At 43.1% G+C, this 19,841-nt stretch overlaps 1 protein-coding gene and 1 long non-coding RNA gene across 2 annotated transcripts in view; one reads left to right on the forward strand and one right to left on the reverse strand.

The window, feature by feature from the left end:
• Positions 1–1,307: 1,307 nt before the first annotated feature.
• Positions 1,308–10,319, forward strand: LOC128124901 (uncharacterized). Its single transcript, XR_008223043.1, has 2 exons — positions 1,308–1,605; positions 6,517–10,319. It is a non-coding gene; the product is annotated as an uncharacterized LOC128124901 (long non-coding RNA).
• Positions 8,874–19,841, reverse strand: part of Osbp (oxysterol binding protein) — a 34,655-nt gene continuing 23,687 nt past the window's right edge. Inside the window, exons 10-14 of the mRNA XM_052761706.1 lie at positions 14,742–14,845; positions 13,751–13,846; positions 12,309–12,490; positions 11,218–11,438; positions 8,874–11,134 (exon numbers count right to left, since the gene is read on the reverse strand). Coding sequence (XP_052617666.1) covers positions 10,992–11,134; positions 11,218–11,438; positions 12,309–12,490; positions 13,751–13,846; positions 14,742–14,845 — 746 coding nt within the window. The 3' untranslated portion in view covers positions 8,874–10,991. The remainder of the gene's footprint in view (positions 11,135–11,217; positions 11,439–12,308; positions 12,491–13,750; positions 13,847–14,741; positions 14,846–19,841) is intronic.

Below are 19,841 nucleotides of genomic sequence, written 5' to 3' on the forward strand. Positions count from 1 at the left end.
AGAACAGAACAGCCACTAGATACAGAGGCTAGAAAATGGTGGCACTCACGCCTTTAATCCTAGCATTCCAGAGGCAGAAATCCCTCTGGATCTCTGTGAGTTCAAGGCCACATTGGAAACAGCCAGGCATGGTGACGCACACCTTGATTCCCAAGAAGTGAGGGCAGAAAGCAGAAAGGTATATAAGGCGTGAAAACCAAGAACTAGGCTGGTTAAGCTTTTAGGCTTTTGAGCAGCAGTTCAGCTGAGATTCATTCTGGATGAGGACACAGAGGTTTCCAGTCTGAGGAAAGAGAATCAGTTGAGGAATTGGCAAGGTGAGGTGGCTGTGGCTTGTTCTGCTTCTCTGATCTTCCAGCGTTCACCCCAATAACTGGCACCGGGTTTGATTTTATTAATAAGACCTTTTAAGATTCCTGCTACAACGTACAAACACAAAGTAGAGAGTGATTCCGGATTGCGGATTGCCGTTTTCAAGAGACTGAGAGAAGAACACATTTATGGTATGGAGCTGCCATACCTCAACTAGATGTTGTCAAGGTTTTTGCAGACCCAGCAGTCTTGTTAAAACATCACCATTTTGCTTTTTCTAGGTAGTTGTAGTAGGAAAAATCCTAAAATAATGCCTACCTAACCACCCTCCAGACACCATCACCAGCAAAGAAAACTACATAATCAATTGAACTGTTAATATGATAGGGTTTGCCTTTTATGGTTACGTTAGTCTACACAGCACATCTGACTACTCTAAAGTATGCCATTATCTATTAGTCATACTGGGTTTTGTGATGGTTAGCTTGCTTCCATTGAAAGATGCCTACAGGGTTAGTAAGCACACTTCTGAGGGAGTCCATGAGGCTGTTTTCTAGAAGAGATGAGATCGTGGGGGCTTTGACTTAATCACTGGTGTAAGCAATTGAAAGATTCAATATTTAAATAAGTAATTAGGTGGTGGTAAATTATGAAAGTTGTGCCTAGTTGGAAGAAGTGGGTCACTTGGGGGAGGGGAGAAGGGGGCATTTCTTAGGCCTGGTGTTAGTTATGCCGCGGCGCTGCCCCTCGAGGCTGGTCGCCCCCCCCCCCCGGGGGGGCCATGCCGGCAGAGGAGCATGCTGATTAAAAGAATCATAGCCATGGTTATCTTTTTAGAGCTTTATGGGTGGGTGGGGGAGAGAAAGAGAAAGACACAGAGAGAGAGAGAGAGAAACAGGGCGGGGAGAGGGAGAGAGGGGGACCAATGGGGGAGAAGGAGAGGAAAGGAGAGGGGACAGAGAGCCCACAGAGGGCCCACCAGCTTTTTAGGCTGGGAAGCTGGCGAAGGCTGATGACGTAATTAAGGATCAAATCTTTACATTACTCGGATACAATTCCCGGTTACCTTGTTCCATCCTATTCCTTTGGCAGTGATGTTCTGCCCTGCATCTGGCCCAAAGTCAAGGAACCAGCTAACCATGAACTGAAGCTATGGACCAAAAGAAACCCTTCTTTACCTTACTATTTCTGGTATTTGCCACAGCAACAGGATGTCTGGCCAACATAGGGTCCTTCGGCCACTCAGAGAAGGAGGGTGTAAAGTTCCCTGGGCTTGAAGCTAGAGACCCCAAGGTAAGGAGTGCAGATAGCCCGTGGGATGAGAGTGGCTTCTGGGGGGGCAATCGGCTCGGAAACCGTTCTTTTCCACAACCAGAAACCACCGAAGGCTGCCAGCAAGGAGAAGTCTGGAAGGAGACTTCCCTGAAGTGCCTCCAGACAAGAGCTCAACCATGTCTTCTAAACAAAGAATTCAGCCATGTGGTGTGGCTCCTCAGCTCCAGGATTGAGCTCATAAACAGGCCTGGCTTTAAGCCACCAAGCATGTGGTGTGCCGCAATGGAGGGCCATTATCAGCTCTATAGACTTGGTGTATACATGACAAAAGATGACTTAAATCCTACCCTGGCCAAGTGCTTGTCTGGGATTCAGAGCAACTCAATTCCTTCATAGTGATATTTTAGATAGACTGGCACTAACTATAATAGTACGATTATTACATATATAATATACTAGCCTAACCCCAGTTCCTCAGTTGAATCCAAATCTCTGCAGATATAGATATAGAAATAGGCATAGATATTGCTTGTTTGTTTTTTGAATTGGCCAAATATTAATCTGTGATTTTGTTTCCCTCGGTCTCCCATTCTCAGTTCTCAGACTACATGGAAGAACCATATTTAAAATTATTTCTCAAAACAGGTCACCAGGGTACATGCCTATAATCCCAGCATTTGGAAGGTAGAGGAGGAAGAATCAGGAGTTCAAGGTTATTCTTGGCTATATAGTGAATTTGAAGGCAGTCTGGGCTATGTAGAAAATTGGAAGCTAGTCTGGGCCACAGTAGACCTTACCTCAAAAAAAAAAAAAATCTTTTTTGGTATTTCCACAGGTACCTCCAACAAAGCATACCCCAAAATGAATTGTTTCTCTTGCAAAGTCCTTCCTTCCTGCCTTCCTTCTTTTTTTTTTTTAATTTTATGTGCATTGGTGTTTTGCCTATATGTATGTTTGTGTGAGGGTGCCAGATTCCCTGGAACTGGAGTTACAGGCAGCCAAGAGCTGCCATGTGGGTGTTGGGAACCAAATCTGGGTCCCCTGAAGAGCAGCCAGTGCTCTTAACTGCTGAGTCATCTCTCCAGCCCCTCTTCCTTCTTTTTTTATTTTATTTTGGAGTTCCAGCTGGCCTGGAACTCACTCTATATAGACCAGACTGGCCTTGAACTCACTATGTAGCCAAGGATGACCTTGAACTTCTGATCCTATCTTTGTCTTCCTAGTGCTAAGATGAAGAGTGTGAGTTACAATGTCCCAAATTATTTTATTTTAGTTATGTATACATGCTTGTAGCTGTGTGTGGATGTGTTCATGCTAGGGCTGGTCCTCTAGAGATCAGAGAGCATCAGATCCACTGAGCTAGAGTCTAGGCAGCGATGAGCTAGGAATAGAATTTTGGTCCTCTGCAAGAGCAATACACACTCTTAACCACTGAGCCATTTATTTCTCCAATCTTGAAAATCATATCACTTGCCGCAGTTAGTGTTTCTATTACTGTGATGAGGCATCATGACCAAAAGCAAGTTAGGGAGGAAAGGGTTTATTTGGCTTACACTTCAACATTGTAGTTCATCTGTTGGTTTTTATGTGGTGGTGCTGTGTTATTCATTAAGCGGCGCTGTGGCGCTGTTACCATGTGAGAAAAGCCAAGAAGTAGACAAAACCCACTATAAAGGTTTATTAGGGGAAGGAGAGACAGAAGACATGTGCAAGGAGAGAGTGGGGGGAGAAGAAGGGAGGAGTCTGTGACCCACTTTTTATGGATTCCCCTGCACATGCACATATGGACTTACGGAGCTATCTATGTCAAGCATGGCCATAGATTGCGTGATCACGATCACGCTGCCCCCAAATTATGTGATCATGCAGCACATGGATTACATAGGACGTAAAGCCCCGGAATGACTAATCATTTTTTTTGCCCTCATATGCGTGGTCATGTAGCTGGGGGGAGTGGCCAGGAATTCCAACACCGCTGTTGAAGGAAGTTGGACAGGAACTCAAACAGGGCAGGAACCTGGAGGCAAGAGTTGATGCAGAGGCCATGGAGGAGTGCTGCTTACTGGCTTGCTCCTCATGGCTTGCTTAGCTTGCTTTCTTATAAGCCCAGGATCACCAGCCTAGGGATGGAACAACCCACCCTGGGTTGGGTCCTCCCCATCAATCACTAATTAAGAAAAATGCCTTACAGCTGGATCTGATGGAGGCATTTTCTCAACTGAGGTTCCCTCCTTTAAGTGGCTCTAGTTTGTGTCAAGTTGACATAAAACTAGCCAGGACACCTGATTTCCCATCTAAGTTTCCCAGGTCAGAGAATTGCAAACCTTCCCCCCTCTGCCTTCTAGTCATCATACCACATGCTGTGCATCCCACTGGGGATTCCTCTGCTGCCCATCTCTCCTCTCCCGCCTCTTAACTGGTCTTGTTCATAAATTGTTTTCTACCTGAAATTCAGTATCCTGCTTTTCACTAGTTAAAAACAAAAGCCAAGGCTTCTTCTAACAGCACATGAAGCATTTTGGGGGAGGGAGGGCATACCCTTCTCCAGCATCCTTCTTAGTGTTCTCTCTCTCTCTCTCTCTCTCTCTCTCTCTCTCTCTCTCTCTCTCTCTTTCTCTCAAGCTTGACAATTTTACTAGAGTTTAAGAGAAAAACAGTACAGGTTAGTTGAAAACACTAGCAGCTGCCACAAGGCTCCCAGCACTCGGGAGGCAGAGGCAAAATCATCTCTATGAGTTTGAGGCCATCTGGTCTACATAGAGAGCTCCAGGATAGTCAGGGCTACACAGGGAGACCCTGTCTCAAAAACAAACAGCTGGGAGTTGGTGGAGCAAGCCTTTAATTCCAGCACTCGGGAGGCAGAGGCAGGCAGATCTCTATGAGTTCAAAGCCAGCCTGGTCTGGTCTACAGAGTTGAGTTCCAGGATAGCCAGGGCTGTTATACAGAGAAACCTTGTCTCGGAAAAGAAGAAGAAGGAGGAGGAGGAGGAGGAGGAGGAGGAGGAGGAGGAGGAGGAGGAGGAGGAAGAGGAGGAGGAGGAAGAGGAAGAAGAGGAAGAGGAAGAAGAGGAAGAGGAAGAGGAAGAAGAAAGAAGAAGAAGAAGAAGAAGAAGAAGAAGAAGAAGAAGAAGAAGAAGAAGAAGAAGAAGAAGAAGAAGAAGAAGAAGAAGAAGAAAAAAAAAAAAAAAAAACTAGACATGGTCACGGTATAGAAATAGAGATAGCTTATTAGGAAAGGAAAAAACACTCCCAGGAATGGAAGTGGGCTAGTGAGTTGAGCAAAGAGCCCCCAAGGCTAGTGAATTCTTGATCTTAAACTAACAATGCCTGGAGTCAATGCCAGCATGCTTGTTTGGACCTTGTTCTTCCTCTTGGTCTATGCAACACATTTACATAACCCTTTCTCTAATGCCTACTTAACTTGCAACTCACAGCTCAAGTTCTTCTAGTTCCAGATGCCTTCTCTGACATACCTCTACCCACTTTCTCCCAACTCCCTACAGGCTACAGTGCCTCACACCACTGGCCAAACTTGACTGCAATTGGCTGTTTACCTAATCTCGTTTTTTGCTATTTGTGTCCCCAGTCGGTTAGCTAACAGGCTGCGGGAAATGCAGAGAATGAGGGTGAGTGAGTGAATGAATGAATGAATGGATGGATGGATGGCTGAAAACATTCCTAACTATAACCTAAAATGAGCTTGTTTTTAGTAACCTCTAAAATCACCTGCTGAAGTTCAGAGGCCATGACCTCTACAGGTTATTTATGAAAGAGTCTGGGGTTGGGGATTTAGCTCAGTGGTAGAGCGCTTGCCTAGCAAGCGCAAGGCCCTGGGTTTGACCCTCAGCTCTGAAAAAAAAAGTCTGAGTAATTTATCATGGTGCTGGGATCAAACCCCAGGCCTTGCACATACTCAGTGGCACTCTAGAACTTCACCCACAGCCCTTGAGCTCTTCAGGTTATCCCCTTTAAAGATCCCTCATTTGGCCACTTGTGGGGGGCCCCAAAACAGCTTGACCACACAGCTGCCATGATAGGCTTAGAGGCCCAGACACAGCTTCTGGCAGGCAACACCTGGACCCAGGAAAAGCCATTAGCTGACCCCACACAGGGAGGGCCTGCATCTAAGGGTAAATACCTGACATTCTAAATATTCCCTATACCCCTAGACAAATGTCAGCCAATCAGGGTCCTGAAACAGAGAAATCCCCTCACCCCAACCTCTGCTATGAGCAAAACCCCACTCTGCTTGGGCTCTGGGCTTTCTGCTCTCACCACTACATGGGACAGACAGAGAGATCAAGCTCTGGAGCTTGAAAGTAAAGGCTCCTTGCTTTTACATACAGGATTTAGTCTCCGTGGTGGTCTTGTGGGGGTCCCCGTGATCTGGGCATAACACATTCAGCTCCTTTACTGAAGGAACAATAGACCAGAACAGCAGCAGTTTGAAAGGGGAGTGGGGCTACAGTTACCATAGGCACTCCAGAAACCACACAAGGCTCCAAATGCTTCCAGTGGGTAAGGAAGAGTGTGGACAAAAGTGGTGTGCTTTATTATTTATTTGACTGGGTCTCATGAGACCCAAGCTGGCCTCAAACTCATTATGTTGTTAAGAATGAACCTGAACTATCCTCCTACCTCCATGTCCCAAGGGCTAGGATTCACAGGTGTGTACCACCACACCTGGAGGTTCTGAATTTGTTTCATAAATTTTGTTTTGTTCATCTTTAATGAGCAAAATCTCAAGATTTTTCTATGCCACTTTTTGAGGCTTTATTTTACTGACCTGTAGAGCAAATCCTTGAAGTGTATGGGTTGAACAAGTTTGTGGGACTTGTATGAGTGTATGTATGTGTGAATGCAATGACTTTTTATAAACAAGGGAGAAGTGCCTAGGTTATCATGTCAAGACTATCCTCTCTGCTACAGGCTGTAGAAATGAGCCTCCTTCCAGATCTGGTTAATGTGGATGGACCTCGACCTTGGCACAGTCCTTGTGGGAGAACCCCGGGATATCGGAGTAAAGTTCAGCAGTGCTCTGGTGTAAGCTGCTCTCTGTTCCTTTCATTATCACTACTTGACAGCTGCACAGCTTGGAGTCCTAACTCTTTGTGGGGTGGGGAACAGTGGTTGTCTTCCTCTTCGATGTCATCTCTTCCCACAGGATGGCTATCTCCTCTGCTGCTTTTTAACTGTGTAGAAATGAAGGCTGGGAAGGCAAACATAATGATAAACACCAGTCTTTCTTACTTGCCTAAAACAGCATGGTGAACTGAATTGTGAACTTAAAAATGGTTACAATTGCAAATATTATGTTCGTTAAAAAAAAATAAGGTGGAATGTAACCACCATACATCATATGTGTGTATGAAATTAAAGACAGCAACGTTCTAAAATAGAAAGTGGTGATGGTGTCATGGGCCTATGAGGATGCTGGACAAAAGTCTATCAAATTGTGCAAACAGGCAAATTGTATACTATGGGAATTATTTGTCAATAAAGATTATATAAAATGTAAAAAAAACAAAAACAAAAAACAGCATGGTGAGTCACCTGTGATGAAAGCCTGTATTCCCTTAAATTTGTGGGACTTTAAAGGTCTGTGAATGCAATGGTTTGAAATTTTGCTGAGTCATAATGTTGAATCATGTTGGACTATGACCCTCAGGCTCCACATCCCAACTCATCATGTCACATTATTAGACCAAAGAGGGATCATTACATACTGTGGCTGTTTGATTTCCCCTAATGTAGTAATTAAATTATGTAAAGGTGCTCAAGATCTCAGCACAGGGCTGCTATGCCTCATACCTACTGCTGTGGTTTTCATCTGGCCAGAAAACAAGATCACAAAACTTTACAGCAATTTAACATTCAATCTTGTAATAGTAATCAATCAAATTGAAGAGATAAGTGGTTTCTCCAAGAATCTGGTACAAAAACAATTGCTGACAACACAGCAATTTTGTTGACATGAATCTGAAAAATCCAGAGTCCTAGAGGCTGAATTTCTAGGATGTTCCTTGGAGAGGAGCCTTGAAAGAAATGGCACCAGCCTTATGAGCCTGTGCAGACAGCCAAGCACTTCAGTGGCAGTATATCACACAGCCAGAAAAGGTCACAACACCACTTCCAAGCCAGTTACTCCCTAGGCAAAGGGTAGCTAATAGAGGTCAAAAACCCAGGTTAACCACACCCAGCTTTGAATTCCAACCCTGACTAACCAATCAGCCATGTGTGCCTGAACAAATTTAGTTTTTCTAAGAGCCTAACAGTTTACTCTTAAAAAAGTTATATGACCTAGAGAATGAGTTCCTCTCGGCCCTCTGTACTCTAGACTCAGGGCTCATGGGCAGGATCCTTTGCTGCATAATTTGACAGGACTACTTTCTAGGCCCATACCCTACTATGCCCATCCTCTTCCAGAGCCTGGACTTTGCAGAGGAAAAAGTAAATTGTTGTCATTGCTTGTAAAAGGTCTTTTTGCTTTTAAAGCAGGACCTATGTGTCTCGGGTTTGTCTGGAGCTTGTAATCTTCGTGCTTCTCCTGTGATGGCCTGCACCACTACTCCTGGCCTTTTATTTATTTGAGATTTATTTGTTTGAGATGGGCTCAGGAAATTTGTCCCAGCTTCCTGAGTGCTGAAAGACAGGTGTTCCCCTTCATTTTGAAGGTCTTCCAAGTACAACTGCTTATGGTTCCAAAGGCTGGATTTGAACCCATACATCAAAAAGCTAAGAATTTTGAGACTTCAACTTTTACTAGTGTCCCCCCCCCCCCTCCCAGGGCTGGGTCTTAAATCCAGGCCAGGCAGAGATATGCTAAGTAAGCCCTCTAACCCCTAAGCTATATCCTCCATCCCTACATTTCTGAGGGAGCAGACCCAGAATCAGAAATACTAGTTATGGTTTCTCTATGTTAAGACAGTGACAAATGTCAGATTGCAAGGTGTTAAGGCTATTCTTCTGCTCATGAGTCTGGACTGATGTTGAAGAACTGAAATCAAGGAGCTTGATACATGGCTCAGCTGTTACGAGCACTTACTGCTCTTGTAAGAAGCCCTCAGTTTGGTTCCCAGACCCTACATGGTCGTTCACAACCTTTCCACACATTCTTCTGGTCTTTGTGGCCAACAGGCATGCACATAGCACACATACATACACGTAGGCAAAACACTCATACACATACAATAAAATTCCCAAACAGAACAAATCACCATCGGCCAGGTCTCCCTCTGTTCACCACTATTTCCTGCCTAGTAGGGGTAGAAGCAAATCAGACAATATAGCTTTTTAAAAATTATTTAATTTAGTAGGTTTTTTTTTTTGAAAAAAAGCAATAAGGCAAAAAAACTGAAAATATATATAGTCTTGTTTTACTTTCATGTGACTTTATTCCATCTTCAGGACTTCTAGGCTTCTTCCGTTAGCAGGGATCTGGGAATCAAGCTAGAAATGTAGTGCAGATATATGGGGAAAGGGGCTAAAGCAACGAGGTTCCTTGGGAAATTTCCATTCTATCCCAGTCTCCAGAGATGGTGCCCATTTTATGGGTCTCCCCGGAGTAACCCTTGTGCTGGGGAAAGCCTTCTTAGGAGGAAATTCCCCAGTGATCAATCTTTGATGTGTTTGATCTGGGGAGGGAGAGCCGGTGGGGGGTGGGAGGATGACTAAAAGTACTAATTTACCCAGTAAGATCCAATTTCCCTGGAGGGATAGCTTCCTCTGGAATGGTATTTTTCCCCAAGGACCCACACTGGCTGAGGCTCAATAGTTAAGGAACAAAAACAAAAACACTAACAAAAAGTACATAAGGAAGGCACCTCAATTTATGACCCTCAACCAAGGGTGGGTTGCACAAGGGTTATGTTTCTGAACAGGAAACTAAAATTAATACAGAGAAAAATGAAAGAAGGAAGCCAGGGCCCAGCAGGAGCAGTTCCCACAGAGCATGAGGGCTCTTAGCTCACATCCTTGGAAGCAAACTCTTTTGGGATTTAGCCTGAGCTGGCTGGAACAGAAGGAAGCTAGAAACCACCCTCCTGACTTTCTACCCGTACTCCTGAGGAAGGAAACTGAGGCGGGGGAAAAAGACTAGGACTTCCTTTCCAAGAGCCAGGTGATCAGGAAAGCAGAGCTGAGGCAGCAGTGAGTCACTGTGACAAACACTCCTCCTTGTCCCTGTCCAGTAACTGCCACACATGACCCTGCTTAGGGTTGCAATGCCCCTCAAAGATGGAAAGCAGAGGAGCATCAACCCATATTAGCATGCGTCCGAGAGTCCCAGGGAGACAGGTGATATAAAAAAAAAACCAAGATTCTTCATGGGAAAGAGGAAAACAAAAAAAATTAGATTTTTCTCTACATATATATATATATATATATATAATATACAGATGATTTAACACATTATTCCAGAGGTGGCTCCATTCCATGGGACTTTCAAGATGATGAAAACGTTTGTTGCAGAGAAACTTCTCTCAGATTCTGAAGTGTACAGAATGGGTCAGGCAATGTTTTGCTCCAGACTGTGGCACATACCCAAATTGGTACTGTGCCAGCAAAGAAGCCAGAAAGGCAATGAAGACGGGATGAGGAGGGACTGGGAAGGTACAAGTGGCTAGTAGTCTTCTTCCACCCTGCCTGTGTTCTCAGAGGTTCTCCACCTGAGGAAGACCATAAAACCCCTTTATAAAGATAGTGTGGCCCTCTTATCAACTGCCAAAGAGGCCTCTGGTTGCTGTCAAAGGAGACAGAAAACAGCAGAGGGGTGTTGTATGCAAGTGAAGGAAAAATCTCCAAGAATGTAACTCAATATTCCAGCCCTAGAGAACAATCTCTCCTGTAGATGCTCCAAAACCTTAGTTATCTACATACGACGCCTTGTTAAACCAACTCCACATGTGAGCATATTTCCTAACATGAGACCTGTGCATGATGCCTCTGCTGGTTAAGTCTTATGTGTTTCTTTTTAAAGGAACTTTAAGATCAGTTCTTGCTCTGAACAGCACCAAAATGCTCATGAATCACAATCTTATGCAGGTCTTGGCTGAGCAGGACACTACAAGGGGAGGGTGAATGACATCATCTTATATGGGGGCAGAGGGAGAAGACCACAAACACTTACTTGCCTTTGCAGATGTAGAATAACACTAACTTTCAGCCACTAAACCGCTCCCTTACAAACATGGGTAGCTACTACGTCGATTTCAGCGTCAATCAGCTAAGGCAACCAGCCAATCACCACCACGGGTGTCTGCTTCTGGTGATTGATTTGGAAAAAGTGATTGGTTAAGACAGACAAATTTGAGGAAAGCACTTGGTAAGAGTCCCAACTGCCAGCCTTCTCGCACATCCTCTGCCGTCTTCTCCGATCAAACCTCTTCCTTTGAGTTACAACCACTTCAGAAAATGTCTGGGCAAGAGCCCCAGTCCTGCTTTTCCTTACATTCCCAATATTCACCCCTATAAACATGGGTTAGCTCCTTGGTGACAGGGTCCTTCTTCCGCTCAAACCACAGTGCCTTATAGGGGTCATATGGTGTGCCTAAAAAGGAAGCAATGAAAAGCAAAATTAGAGCTGGCACTCGCCATGCACCAAGAAATGAGAACAGTGGACAGGTTTGTTACCATCTTCCGTGGCTTTCATAGCTTCTGCTTCTCTCTTTTTCCTGGAAAGTCTCTGTTTCTCCTCTAGGCGCTGCTTCTCAGCATTTGCTTCATCCCAGCGCCCATTTTCCATCAGTCTCTGGTCAGGCCGAAGCCGGCTGTCTGTGGGTGCAGTGCCACCTTCCCAGGCATTGAGAGTGAGGGCGAGCTCTGAGAAGTAGTACATGTTTTCTGCATTCTTCCTAAGAACAAACAAGACAAAGGAAAGGCAGCTCTACAGCCTCGATCCAACCCAAGGAGCAACAGCTTGGAACACTGCCCTACATCTAAGTGTCCCACAAGTGGAAAAACTCCAAAGCCAACTCCAGGTAATCCCAAATAAGAGAGCCAAACTGTACCACTCCCACCCTTCCCCAGTATCACTTCATCTAATAGCTATTGCAGCATCTCCACTCAGAATTATCTACACTTACAAGGAAGAATGAAATCTTCAAAATTGCTTCCTTCCTATTTCCTTTGCTTCCTTTAGATTTAGACCTCTTTCTGGAGTGATCTGGCTATTTCTGTAGACATAATACATAAGGTGATGACAGGAGACCAACGGCCTGCACTTGTCATCTCAGGGGTCTGTAGGGAAACTGTTAGCAGGTAGAAAGCACCTTCCTTTCTGGCTGCTTTTGAAAAGTTCTGCTTTGAATTGCAATGAGTATGCAGGAAATGGTGGTGAATGCCTGTAACCCAGCTTGGGAGGTACAAGTAGAAGGATCAGATCAAGACTTCAAAGAGAGCCTGAGCTGTACAGTGAGACCAGCCTGGACTACATGAGACCCTATCTTAAAAACAGAACACTTATTATAAATTACAAAGAGATTCTCTTGAGTCATGATTCAGTGGACTTCAGAAAGGAGAACTACAATATGTTTGGTGAGGTAGTGTCTTGGAACAAAGCATGCTTCAACTCCAATCACGTGTACAATTTCTGGTAATCTCCACACAGGTTTTCCTCTCCCTGGACAGTCCCACAGATAACCACAAAGAAAGCAGGCAGGACACCTTCATACTGCCCCAGAGTTAAGGGCAAAGCCCCCAGGAGGCTTGCATGTGATACTCACGGTAAAGGATTCCTCTTCCATAGCATGACCCTACTTTCTTCTGCTTCATGGCCTCTCTGCCGAGCATCACCCCCATTTTCCCCAGAGGCTGGTTGAACTTTGAAACAATCCATTTTCTCATCCCATGTCCCCAAGAGGGCAAAGTGAACTTTTCCTGATGGGTCTGTCACTTCCCCTGTCACCTATAAGGATGGAGAGCACAGCCTTGGAGCAGAGCGACCACTGTGGGGTGGTCTAACTTAGAAAAAGTCCTAGGTTAAGTCCTGGCTAAATCCAGTTAAACATTATGGAGTTAGCCAAATTTTTACTGATTTTTAAATACTACTTGAAACATAGCCATGAATTGATAGCTTTATGAGCAAAGCTTCTTATTGAACAGGAATTTCTGATGCAAGGATGTAAGAAAGAAAAGTACCTGACTGACACTTAAAACTGCTCTAGAAATTACACAGATCCACAAACACATTTGAATTCCCAACTAGTCTTCATTTTTCCCCCCCAATTTTCCAAACAGTTTCTTTGTGTAACCCTGGCTATCCTGAAACTCACTATGTAGACCAGGCTGCCTCAAAGTTAGAGATCCGCCTGCCTCTGCCTCCCAAGTGCTGGGATTAAAGGCGTGCACCACCATCCTAGCTAGTCTTCATTCTTACATGAAAATCTGAACCTGTGGCATGATCCCCCTGTGGTAGTAACAGACATCTCTCCTTTGCATGTCACAGTGGTACTATTGTCTGCACCTTTTTTCAGACATCTCTCCTTTGCATGTCACAGTGGTACTATTGTCTGCACCTTTTTTCAGACATCTCTCCTTTGCATGTCACAGTGGTTCTATTGTCTGCACCTTTTTTCAGACATCTCTCCTTTGCATGTCACAGTGGTTCTATTGTCTGTACCTTTTTTCCTGTCCTCCATGTTCCCACACTCTATGACTGTGCTGTCTGTTTTTGCTTGTCTTTATTTTTAAAATAAATGTATTTATTTTTATTTAGGGGTGTATGTGTGTGTGTGTGTGTGTGTGTGTGTGTGTGTGTGTGTGTGTGTAAGCCACATGTATACAGGTGCATTTGGAGATCCAAAGGTGTCAGATCCCCTGGTGCTGTTTGCAAGCATTTGTGAACTACTTGATATGGGTGCTGGGAATTCAACTCAGGTCCTCTGGAAAAACTGTAAGTGCTCTTAACCACTAGCATCTCTCTCTCCAGCCCCTGAATTTGTCTTTCATTTCATCATCATTGTTCAGGAGAAGAAAGTGGTTCAGCAGTACATTTGGTCCCTTTCCTGGTTTTCTTCTTTACATCTTTTTTAACGCCTACTTTTCCGACCTCCATATTTAGGATACACGTCTTTCTACCTACCTACCTCTCTATACATGCACACACACCAGCCCTTCTAAGGGATATACATTAAATGAAAAATATTTACATTTCAACCTCTCTTACCTTTCTTGCTATATCCCGAGAGAAGTAGCTATAAGGAACAAATTTAAGATTACACTTGTCTCCTGTCTTGTGATTTACGATGTCAATCTCACCAGACTATAAAGTGAAAAGAATCATGAGTTAGTTTTATGAAGACTCACATAAATTTTACATGTGAGTGCTCCCTTGTTTAAAGAACAAGTCCTAGCCAGACCTGGGCACTGTGGAACCCTTCTGTAATCATTGTATTTCAGGTTGGAATTAAGGTCAAACTGTTTTTTTAATGTGCGTCACATGTTGGTGACATAACTTGACCTTCAGTACACATGTAATAATCTACCCTTCTGAACAAGCCCCTCAGTAGGAGCCTTCTAGAATTCCTTTGCTTAACACAAATTACAGTTTCAAAGTTCTACAGGTCTTCCTATAGACTTCATTTTTTTTATTTTTCTCTCCTTTCTACCTTTCAAAGATTCAGTCTAACTCTACATGTACCATGAAGCCCTTCTTAAGAAGACAGTATTAACTCTTTTCTGGCCATAGTTAAACCAGTCTTACCCCAAAGTTAACACTTAACTAGATAGTCTCTTAGCATATCTCCTGTACTAGGCAATTTCATACTTTTCAATCTACATGTCCTATTTCTTCAATGACACAATAATCCTTGGAGGGCCTTCTCTGACTTTGTAACACTAGTACCTAGGACACTGCTTGGCAATAAACATTTCATGAATAACAAAAGCATTAAGAGCTGGGGCTATGTGACTACGTCTTATATCCCTTTATATTGCCCAACAGAGTCTTAGTAGTCATTGATGGAACTTATAATTTGGTCATTCATAAATAATAATTTATAGATAGAATTTTATGGAGGTAGGACTACTGCCTGAGAGAAAATCCTTAGGAGATCCAGTAAAAACAGTCTGGGACCAGTTACTGGGTCCTAAATACTACAAAGATTACCTAAAGAGGTGCTCTGAAGTTCTGAGGCACTTTGGGTACTTTTGCTTACCTGATCTATCCACAACTTGCCCACAATAATGTTGTGTACTGTTGTGGTCACTTTTTTCCAAGTGTAATGGTGCCCAGTTGCATGGAAAATGCAATGGATGGTACCTAGAAGCAAAAGTGTATAGCCAAGTATCAGAAAAACAGCATCATGCACACTAGAAATAAAATTGATTTCCTTTTAACATTTCTTGCTTTAAAAAGAAAATAGCAAATGGAAAAAAAAATAAAAGCATAACTTTCTTAACTGTTGTATTGGTTTACTTTTATTTACTTGAATAAATTTACGGAATAAAATACGATTAGGTGATATCAGATAACGACAACTGATGAATCTTAGCTAGGGAGTTGTATTTTATAATACCAATTTCAAAATTTACAGAAACAAGACAAATGTGCCCCATCATGAAAAAAAAAAAAAAAACAAAAAACCCACTGCATTGTGAAAGGAACATGTATTGGCAGTCAAGATTAGTAATCAGCTGGGTGACCTTAGCAAACTACTTATTTATGGGTCTTAATACCAAGAGCAGAGAATACAGAGAGGACAGCTTCAAACCCAGAACTGGGCTCAGTCCGGGCCGTCACTCACTAGATGTGCGATCCTATGCTTCATAATAATTTGTCTGGGGTTGCTATGGTTACTGAAGAGACTCTTTTGACTGCTGTAACTTCTCAAGAGAAATTCTCTTAGGTGGGTTTAATACTTTATGCTGCTGGGGTAACTCAGAGGGTCACTGACAGTTAATGTTAATGAAATAATTCAGGATGAGAGCAAGACAGGCTAGAAAGATCAACCGTGTGGTTGCTGAGTTTGGGCTTTGAATCACCTATTATCATCATACCTACTAACCTTCAAGAAGAGAAGACAGATATTGAATTAAATCTGATAGGATTCAATTAATTAAGCTCACATAATGAAACCTCAATAAAACCTCTGGAGTCCAAAATTGAAGAATAACATGTCCTGATTCCTTTGGGGGCGGTCATGGAAGTGCTGTATGCAGAACCCTCCTTGCTTCTGCTTCAAAATCTCTTCATTCAACTAGCCTTGATTTGTACACTGAATGACAACACTGTATACACACCACTTTCCCGAGTTCTACAAGTCATTCCAGTAAGTTTTCAAAACTAATGAAGCTGGAGAGATGTTTCAGTGGTTAAGGGCACTTTTTGCCCTTGCAGAGGACCCAGTTTGGTTCCCAAAAGCCACAGTGACTTACAACCATCCATAACTCTAATTCTAGAGGATTTGTCTGACATTTTCTCCTGATCTCTGAGGGCACCAGGCACACACAGCACACATACATAAAATAAGATAAAAAAAAATCTAGAATTTTTTTTTTTCAATTTTCAAACCCGAGGGAACTTGGGTATCCCTTGAATTTATAGCTTGTTGATTCAAAGTACAGGAAGCTTAGCACCCCAAAATTTGTGGCTTATATAAGAAGCAAGGAAAATCTTGTTGGGGACTGTGCCCTTAATATATGGAGTCTATAAATACTGTGGGTAGTTAGTGTCAGGATTGTATTTATAATGAATATTTTAACTTCCTTTGGCCAGTTTTATCATCTATAAACTTGGGAAACCACATCCTGGCCAGCAGTCAATATTTGCTTATTTGCTCATTAAGGTGCTTGTAACGTAACAGGTACTCAGTAGGTATAGCTTCCCAAATGCATACAAAATTAAAATCCACAGTAGGAGCAGAGGTATCTGAGAACTCAAATGTGTGTGTGTGTGTGTGTGTGTGTGTGTGTGTGTGTGTGTGTGTGTGTAGTTGAGAGCACTTGCTGTTCTTGCAAAAGACCTGAGTTCTATCCCCAGCACTCATGTCAGGTTCTAACAATTGCCTGTATCTTCAGCTCCAGGGGACCCAATGCCTTCTTCTGGTCCAGAGGCATCTGAACACTCTAGGCATACACACACACACACACACCACACACACACACACACACACACACACACACACAAAATGAAAAGATAGTTTCTAAAGAAAAAAGAATTCACATTGAATTATAAGGGAATTCAATCAGCTAAAACAATTTTGAAAATAAACAAAGCTGTAAGATTCATACTTTCAGATTTCAGGCTTATTACAAAACCATACTAACCAAAACAATGCAGTACTAGCATAAAGACAACAAGTTATGGGACAGATCAAAAAGCCCAGAAATAAGACCTTACATATACTCTTAAGTGATTTCTGACAAGGGTGCCAAGATCATTAAATAGGAAAAGAGCAGTCTTTTATTTACATGCAAAATGAAGCTGAACCTGTTTGTTTGTTTGTTTGTTTTCCTTTTTTAAAAAATGTGCATTGGTGTTTTGTGCTCATGAGGGTGTTGGGTATCCTGGAACTAGAGTTACAGACAGCTATGAGATGCTATGTGGGTGCTGAGAATTGAACTCGGGGGGATCCTCTGGAAAAGCAGCCAGTGCTCTTAGCTGTTGAGTTGTCTCTCCAGTCTCATTTTTTTAAATAAGGACCTTTTCCTAATAGTATACACAAACATTAATCCCAAATGTCAAATGTTACACCTCAAACTATATAAAACTCAAAAGAAGTCAGGCAGTGGTAGTGCACACCTTTAATCCCAGTACTCCAGAGGCAGAGGCAGGTGAATCTCTGAGTTCAAGGCCAGCCTGATCTACAGAATGAGTTCCAAGATTGCCAGGGCTACACAGAGAAACCCTGTCTTTTGGTGGTGGTGGTGGTGGGCACTCAAAAGAATCGAAGGCAAAAGTTTCAAGACATTAGTAATGACTTTTTTTCTTGTTTGGTTTTTCGAGACAGGGTTTCTCTGTGTAGCCCTTGCTCTTTTAGAACTCGCTTTGTAGACCTAGCTGGCTTGGTATTCAGATATCCTCCTGCCTCTGCCTCCCTAGTGCTGGTATTAAAGACATGCGCCACCATCACCAGCAGTAATGACTTTTAGGAAATGACACCAAAAGTATAAACAACAATAAAAACAAACAAAAAAAAATGGACAAAATGTTCTTTTTAAAAATTAAAAACTTTGTACATCAAAGGGCAATACAATGGAGTAAAAAGGCAACTCACAGAACAGAAGAAAGCATTTGTAAATCCTATTTTTGTGTTTGTTTGTTTTTTGTTTTTTGATATAGGGCTTCTCTGTGTAGACCTGGGACTCACTCTGTAGACAAGGTTGGCTTCGAACTCAGAAATCCAACTGCCTTTACCTCCCAAGTGCTGAGATTAAAGGCATGTACCACCACTGCCTGGCTTGTAAATCCTTTTTTTAATTGATAAGGGAAAGATATCCAGACCACATATAAAACTCCTAAAACTCAACAAAATTCAATTAAAAATCTAGCTGGGCGGTGGTGGCGCACGCCTTTAATCCCAGCACTCGGGAGGCAGAGCCAGGTGGATCTCTGTGAGTTCGAGGCCAGCCTGGGCTACAGCGCAAGATCCAGGAAAGGCGCAAAGCTACACAGAGAAACCCTGTCTCGAAAAAAACCAAAAAAAAAAAAAAAAAATCTAGCAAAGGGGACGAGGTATGATGGCACATAATTTTAACCCCAGCACCTAGAAGACAGAGGGCAGGCAGGTCTCTGAGTCCCATTCCAATACATAGTGAGACTGTCTCAAAAAAACAAAGTAACAAAAATTGTCAAAAGGCCCAGGATGGTGGTGCACACCTTTGACTCAGCACTCCAGAAGCAGTGCATCTCAGTAAGGTTGAGGCCAGTTTGGCTGACATTTTGAGATCCAGACAGCCAGAGCTACAAAATCTCAAAACAACAAAAATCCTGAAAACAATTGGCAAACGATTTACATAGACTGCTCTAAAGTAAATACACAAATCATTAAAAAGCACACGAAAATAAACTCCACACTACTATTAAACCAAAAGCACATGAGATATACTTCACAACAATCAGTGTAGATACTATTGAGGAATGAATGAATGAATGAACAAGGACATGGGATAACTACAGCCTTGGCACACTGTTTGGAAGGATATAAAATGGTGGAGTCACACTGTGGAAAACAGAGTGGAATTTCTCAAAACATTAAAAAGAGAATTACCATGTGATCCAGCAATTCCACTACTGGTATATACTCAAAAGAATAGGAAGCAAAGATGTGGTGATATTGCATTCCCCAATATACTGTGCACCCTAATAAACTTATCTGGGGTCAGAGAACATAACAGCCACTAGACAGACACAGAGGCCAGAAAATGGTGGCACACACACCTTTAATCCTATCATGGGATGGATCTCTGAGTTCAAAGCTACACTGGAAACAGTCAGGCATGGTGACACACACCTACCTTTCTTTTTCTTTTTCTTTCTTTTTTCTTTCTTTCTTTCTTTCTTTCTTTCTTTCTTTCTTTCTTTCTTTCTTTCTTTCTTTCTTCTCTCTCTCTCTCTCTCTCTCTCTCTCTCTCTCTCTCTCTCTCTCTCTCTCTTCTTTCTTCCTTCCTTCCTTTCTTTTTCCCCAAGACAAAATTTCTCTGTGTAACAGTCCTGGCTGTCCTAGAGCTAGCTTTGTAGGCCAGGCTGGCCTCGAACTCACAGAAATCCACCTGCCTCTGCCTCCCGAGTGCTGGGATTAAAGGCGTGTGCCACAATGCCCGGCTTCAACTGTCTTCTGATGTCCCATCAACACAGCACAGATGGATGCTGGCAGCAGAATTCCTGTTTGGTTACACGTTGGTAAAGGCTGAGGCCGAGAGGAGCTTCAGGAGGCAAAGCAGGCAGGCCGTTCCCGCCTGGCCACACATGCATGAGAGAGCCCTTTCTGATGGCTCGGCCAGGGAAGTGCCCACCACACACGCATGCGGACCTTGAATTAGATCCCCAGAATCCACTTGAAAGGTTAGGTACAGCAGGGTAAGTCTGTAATCCCTGCTCTTGGGAGGCAGACAGGTGAATTCTTAGGGTTCACTGGCCAACCAGCCTAACCCACTTTCCTCCAGGCCAATGAGACCCGGTCTCAAAAAACAAGAATCAAGGTTGACAGCTCATGAGGAACGACATCTGAGGTTGACACTCAACCTCCACACATGTACCCATACCCACCCACATGTGTACACATTCCACCTTCCCAGCTACGAGGAAAATAGAATTT

This window comes from Peromyscus californicus, unplaced genomic scaffold (genome assembly GCF_007827085.1).
Source record: "Peromyscus californicus insignis strain IS unplaced genomic scaffold, ASM782708v3 Scaffold_4__1_contigs__length_199733344, whole genome shotgun sequence".
In the NCBI taxonomy this organism is placed as follows: Eukaryota; Metazoa; Chordata; class Mammalia; order Rodentia; family Cricetidae; genus Peromyscus; species Peromyscus californicus.